We start from the raw sequence: 7,131 nt of genomic DNA, 5'->3' as shown, positions 1-7,131 counted from the left end.
TTACTGACAGAGGTAGCATAATTACCAGCACTTCTTACCCTTTCTAATTGGTTGATAAATGTTCAAAAAATGTTAAAATAGTTTTTACTGCTACATAATAAGCTTTTGATGCGACTTGATCCTTATCTCTTGTTGCTTGTTTAATGCTTTTGATGTTCATTGCTGTTAATAATGATTTTAAAACAAATTAAAAATATATTAAAAGAAAATAAATTTTGGAAACATAGTTTTTATTAGTTTTATCTTTTCTATGAAAAATAGATTTTATTTTGCGCATGTGTTTAAGGTAGATTTAATTGATTGTACTGTCGGTTTGTAATTATATTCAAACAGGTCTGTCAGTTTCAATGGGATATATATTCCCAGGTGTCTTCAAGCTTTAGTTACCCATTTAAACTGGAATTTTTCTGTGATTTCTTGTTTTTCTGTCTTTGTAATATACATGGGGTATATTTCAGTTTTTGCATAATTAATCGTGAATCCTGATATATCATGGAATGTTTGCAGGGTATTTTTGAAGTGTTCTAAAGATGTTACTGGATTGCTAAAATAAATCATTGTGTCATCTGTAAACATACTAATTTTATGTATATCTGACTGAATATGGATGCCCTGAATAATAGGATTATTCCTTATAGCAAATGTCATGGGCTCTAATGATATTGCAAAAAGTATTGGTGACAAGGGACAGCCCTGATGCGTGCCCCTGGATATTTCTAAGTCTTCTGATTTATGCCCGTTGACATATATTTGAGCCACCGGAGAAGAGTAAAGAGTGTTAATAGATCTTAAGAAATTTGGACCAAAGCCCATATGAGAAAGTATTGTTCTTAAATAAGTGACTTCTAACTTGTCAAACACCTTCTCAGCGTCTAGGGCCAGTATGGCTGAGTTAATTTTATGTTGTTTACAGAAATGGGCTATATTAAGAGTTCTTCTGATATTGTCTAAAAGGGTGCAGCCTGACATAAAGCCAGCTTGGTCTGTATGTATATACTGAGGCATGACTTTATTGAGACGGTGAGCCATTATAGAAGAAAATTTTTTGAAGTCGTGGTTAAGAACCTTACCAAGTCAAATTATCTGGACTCGAAGTGTATAAGCGATTTTTATAGTGCACTTGCAATGTAATAATATAACCTTAAATATTACAAGCTAAGATATGTAACAATTGTAGTATCTCCACCTCTTGGGTTTTTAGTGGTTATGCTTTACTTTCTCCCATAGTTTGTAGTTTCCCCATCCATATTTTCAGAAAATAAAAAAATTGTTAAAAAAAGAATTGATATAGGTCTATACGACTCTGGTTTTGTTTTATCTTTCCCTTCTTTAGGCAATACTATCATTCTGGCCTCCCTCCATGTTTTGGGCATTATTCCTGTTGTTATTAAATGATTACAGGTAAGGGTAATTTGATCTAATACTAAGGGCTTAAATGTTTTGTAAAATTCAATGGGGAAACCGTCCCTTCCAGGCGCTTTATTTTTCTTTGATCCTGCTATAGCCTCTGACACCTCCTGCTTCAAAATAGCTTGGGCTAAATATTTTAAATGGTCCTCTGACAGTTTTACATTGTTTCCTATTGTGTTAAGGTATCTCTGGATGTCTTGAATTTGGGGTTTTTCTGTTTTATAGAGGTTTTGATAAAAATCAAAGAAAATTTTTGAAATGCCTTTGGAGGTAGATGCAACCATTCCCTGAGGCGACCTAAGAGAGTATATTTGTGATAAGGCTTGTTTTTGCATTACTTTATGTTTAAGAAAGTTAAATTACCTTTGACTTTTACTAACATATTTTTTTAAAAAACAGGGTTTTTTGTATTGTTGAGATTTCTAAGGTGTCCAATTTTTTTCTTTCTATGTTTAGTTTTCTCAGGGTTTTCTTTCCCCCATATTTCATGTTTTTTTCCTAATGTTGTAATCTTACCTTTTATTTTCTCTACTAATTTGGTTCTTTCTTTTTTATAGGATGCTGCTAAAGATATAAGTCTTGCCCTCAACACTGCCTTAAAGGCATCCCAAACAATATCTTGTGAAGTGTCTCCATTCGCATTGAACTGAAAATATTCTGCAATGTCTTTAGAAATTGCCTCAGCCATGGATTCCTTCTGTATCAATAGTATTTGGTTCTTTCTATTTGGCCCTTCTTGGTGTCTTGTATATTGATAGATAGCCTTATCTATCAATATACAAGACACCCAGGAATGGTCTGAAATGATATGATTGCCTATGTCAGCTGACTGTACACTATTCAATAAAGATTTTGAAACTAAAATAAAGTCAATCCTTGTGTAAACATCATGCACTGTTGAATAATAAGTGTATTCTTTCACTCCCAAGTTCGAAGATCTCCAAGCATCCATAAGGCCATACATATCTAGAATTTCTTTCAGCCCTGTAGACGATTTTAATTTCATTTTTGGGCAGGATGTTCTATAGGTTTTATCCTGATAAATGTCAGCAATTAGGTTGAAATCACCCCCTATTATAACTTCCCCTGATTGAAAAGCAGTTAACAGATCCAGTGTTGTTGTTATAAAATTCAATTGGTCTATATTCGGGGCATATATAGAAGCAATAGTAACCGGCTTGTCCCCTATAAATCTTCCCTTGAGGTCAGATTTGGTTTCCTCCCACTGAAATGGAAAGTTATTCGCCAGCAAAATGGCCATACTTCTTGCTTTAGAATTACCCGGTGATTGATAGGACTGCTGTAGAAAGGAAGATTTTAAAACACGTTTTCCCTTTTTTTATAATGGGTTTCTTCGAGGCAAACTATATGAGGCCTTTCCTTAGAAATTAAATTTGAGATTCTTCTTAACTTAATAGGGTTGTTTAAACCTCTACAATTCCAGGTGAGGACTTTATATTTATTCATTGCCACTGAATATGAAAATTCAACTAAGTAAACTTACTTCAAACACAGTAACTTAGACTGGAGCTGCAGCTCACAGTTTGTTAAAACACACTCTCAACAAAGCCCTACCTAGAGAGCTAGATTGACAGATGCTCTGCCTCCAAGGCAGTAAAATAGGGAGAATATTATGTACTCCCAGTCTGTTAATCTTCTAAAAAACTATAAACTCTATATATTAGTTAGAAGTAAACCTTCCCCCCCCCGGCTTCTCCTATAAAAAAGAGGTAACCATCTCTAATATTTTCTTTTTCTCTTTCTCTTATCTATTAGTAAACCCTCGTACTTAAACAGAAAGAATTCTTATCTTTTTCGTTCTATCCTTTATAATAAAAATATCTTCAGACCCTTAAAAATACATTGTGAAAACAGACTTAAATTATTAGTAACATCACACATATAAAGTCTAATATCTAGGCCAGTAAAAACTAAAATTAAATACTTATAGTCAACATCCATTTGTTTCATATAGCTTTTCCACTTTAAATATTTATTTGACTTTTTATCTTACCCTTTAAACACTGACCCTTATGCAAATAAACCATTTCAAATGAATAACTATTTTGAACTACTATTCCTGAACCGTATTTGACTCTAAGATCTAAAAAAACCTTTTCTAATTTTCAGTCTAGCTCACTTGTAACAACTAACTAGCAATCCTATTCTTTCCTAAAATCTGTAACTCTGTTCAAATTACTTTTTTATCTTAACTACACCTATATTCTAACTTTTTAAGGTAACTATATTGCTATAAATTATACTAAATGACAAAGAAAATTCATCGTTCTCCCCAGTAAAGCAAAGACATTTTTAAGGAAAGCTTATCATAGATTCAAGTTTTTTGTCAGTTATATCCTAACTATAAAAAAAAATCTATAGAGTCCATATAAAAATACCTTTCTAATTACTCAAAATATACTCCTTCAAAAATTATAAATCTTATGCCTACTTCTCAAAATTATTATCAAACTAATCACCAAGTCTTAGAGTTTTTCAGTCTTTCGTCTCTTGAGCTTGCTTGTAGAATGGATGTGCTCTGACCTCTTCCTCTTCTTCTGTGGTGAGTTTCAAGTTGAGGGACTTCAAAAGAGCCAAGCCTGACTTTAAGTCTGATGCTTGGTATAGTGATGGGCTCCAACAAAAATGAACTTTTGCATTAAACAGCTTTGTTGAGATGATCTTTAAATGGCGTCTTTTTTCCAAGATCTCTGACGGAAGATCCAGCAGAACTGTGATCTTCTTGCCATTCATGGTGCGTGCTTGAGAGTTTCTTGCTTCTTTTAATATACTGTCTCTTGTTCTGGCATAGATAAATTGAACTAGTATGTCCCAAGGATGGTTTTGGCGGACTGTTGCCAGTGGGCCCAGTCTATGTGCTCTAGCAATTGCAGGCGCAATGCCATCTTCCAGTTTTAACAAATTGGCCAGCCACGAAGAAATAAAACTAGCTAAATCTGTATTACCTTCCACTCCTTCCTCCATCCCTCGAAGCTTCAGGTCTGATTGCCACCATTTTCCTTCCAGAGAGAGTATTTTAGATTGCAGATTTTTCTCTGTATTGTGTACTTCTTTCAGTTCCAGTTGAAGTGCCTCTGCCATTTCTAGGGCTGATTCTGCCGCTTTAAATGCATTTCCCAAGCCTTCCGTTAGCTCTTCTAGCTTAGATTGCATCGGCTGTAGTAGTCCTTTCATTGAGGTTTTAAAATAGCTTTGAAGGGCTTCTCGAAGGTCTTGTAAGTTTTTCTTGCACAGCGGATCACTCTCTGTGCCTCCCGTAGTTGCCGCAGCCACCATTTTAGGTGCTGTAAGTCCCGATTTTTTCAATGCTCTTTCCTTTGGGAAATAGGCAGACACCAATTTTGAGGGTTGAGTAGAGACTTTCTTTCTCACTCCTGATCTTCCCATTCCATGTAAAGATTTAAATGGTTGAATTCAGCCGATTAATTAGCCGGGGGGGCGGGGATGAGTCAATGCAGAGCAGCTCTATTCCGCATCCTCCGTGTTGGACGCGCATGCGCTCTCCCCTCCTGCCCTTAATTTAAACCCATTATTGCAAGTCCCATCCTCTGCTGTCAACAGGAACAGCTCCCTGCCCTCCTCTAAGTGACAGCCCTTCAAATACTTAAAGAGAGCAATCATCTCCCCCATCAATGCCAGATGCTATGCCAGATGATTGTGCTATACAAAGCAAGTGTTTTCTGTCTGTGGCCCATGGCTTTTCACTGAAAACTCGATAACTGTGCAACCAATTTGTACCAAAAAATTGTCACTCAAAAGCATTTGGTATGTAAGACAATATATATACAATTTAACTGACTACAGAATTTCAATTCTTGCAAGACTACCTGAGATCTCATTTGCTTAGTCCTATGCTGCCCTGTTGCTCTGTGATGTCAGAGCAACTAAGCCAGTGATGGACAGGGAGGGCTATGGCATTTATTTATTTAAAACATGTATTAGCCACTTGCAGAACTCAAGGCAGCTTACAATGTAAATAAAACAATGATGATGAAAAAACACCTAGAAGACCACAATGTAAATTCTCAATTAGGACTGCCAATAAATAAAACAGAAGAACCTAAATTAGTCAAAGCCAGTTGTAAATAAAACTCCCTTCAATTGCTTCCTGAAGGTTGAAAGTGAGGGGTTCAGGTACACCACTCTAGGGAGGTTGTTCCATAATCGTAGGGCTGCCACCGAAAAGGCCCTCTCTCATGTGCCCATCAGAATAGTTTCTTTGATTGGTGGGAGAGTCAGGAGGGCCTCTCTGTGTGATGTTAATTCCTGGGCAGGAACTTATGGGAGAAGACAGACCTTCAGATACCTTTGCATTGTACCTGCCAAGCTCACTGTGAATTCAGAGCAATCAGCCGTTTACTGTCAGACAGAAAACAATGCTTTACATAAAGTAGATAATTCTAAATGGAAACATAGATATCAGATATAAAAAAACAAGTTTGAAATCATGAACTGTAAATCTATAGAGGTTGCTGTAGAAAAATGAATTCTACCTCTATCTGGGATGTGTGTTTCTCATAATACGCTAATGGGTCTTCTTCTTCCTCTTGGACAGGAGTTGTTGATTTCAGCATTTGAGTCAGTTGCTTGTTGTGCAGAATAAGCTGGGTGGAGGGAGAAGGAAAAGTTAGATGTCCTCAGATGGCTTCAGCCCAAACAAGCCCGAGGGAATCTCCTTCAACTACATATTAGCAACACATTTTCTTGTATTTACCAGGCCTGATGAGTTTTAGAGAAAAGAGGAACAAATAAACAGGGCCAGGGATTCCTCCAGGGAGATGGTTATTCAATTCACCATACTAATTACAGCCAAAGACCACTAATCCTGAGATTATAAATCAGTGCCCATAAATCTCCATAGAAATATAATTACTGCTGAATAGTGATCATGTTCTCCAACTAAGTTATGCAAGCAAGCACACTGTCAGCCAAACAGCTGATTTTACTATCTCAAATGACAAAGAGCAAGTTGGTTGCCACAGTCAAATCTCACTTACAGATGCACAGAGGAGTTAGGAAGAATATACAGAGAGGCCCATGTATCCCTGTGAAAGGGGCACGAGGATCCAGCAGATTCTAATGTTGGGTTTTTTAGTTCTTTTTCCAGTCTTGAATAAGATACCAAGTAGCTGCCAGTTGAGTACTGGATCCACTTCAAGGTGTTGGTAATCACCTTCAAAGCCTTATACGGCCTGGGACCAACATACCTAAGGGACCACCTCTTCCCATATACGTCTCGGAGAGCGTTACGCTCTGAGAGTCAAAATCTTCTGGTGATCCCTGGCCCAAAGGACATCCGCCTAGCCTCGACCAGGGCCAGGGCTTTTTCCACCCTGGCCCCCACCTGGTGGAACATGCTCCCTATTGAGATCAGGGCCCTGCGAAATCTTATTCAATTCTGCAGGGCCTGCAAGACGGAGCTGTCCCGCCAGGCCTTTGGCTGAGGCAGCGGGCATCCACATAGCCCCCCCCCAGGTTGCGATCTCTCACCCACTGATAACCGGCCATACTTAGTTACATCAATGGGCCGGATTCTCCCTATGGCAAGCATGACTACTGTTTTTATATGTTTTCATGTGTTTTAAAATTTATTGTATTTATTGAAATGCTATGACCAGCCCTGAGCCAGTTTATGGGATGGTCGGGATATAAAAGTGAAAAATAAATAAATAAATAAATAGTCCCCCCCCCCCCGTCTCC

At 37.4% G+C, this 7,131-nt stretch overlaps 1 protein-coding gene across 2 annotated transcripts in view; it reads right to left on the bottom strand.

Annotated features, from left to right (window-relative positions):
* The window catches only part of ITPR3 (inositol 1,4,5-trisphosphate receptor, type 3), a 152,874-nt gene that overhangs the window by 16,786 nt on the left and 128,957 nt on the right, over positions 1-7,131 (bottom strand). For both annotated transcript variants that reach the window (XM_015419698.1, XM_015419706.1), the window contains exon 47: positions 5,925-6,035. In XM_015419698.1, the coding sequence (XP_015275184.1) occupies positions 5,925-6,035 (111 nt within the window). The remainder of the gene's footprint in view (positions 1-5,924; positions 6,036-7,131) is intronic.

This window comes from Gekko japonicus, unplaced genomic scaffold (assembly GCF_001447785.1).
Source record: "Gekko japonicus isolate JY-2015 unplaced genomic scaffold, Gekko_japonicus_V1.1 scaffold255, whole genome shotgun sequence".
Lineage (NCBI taxonomy): Eukaryota > Metazoa > Chordata > Lepidosauria > Squamata > Gekkonidae > Gekko > Gekko japonicus.
The sequence above is the reverse complement of the archived record's forward strand: the minus strand, read 5'-3'. Positions and strand labels throughout refer to the sequence as shown.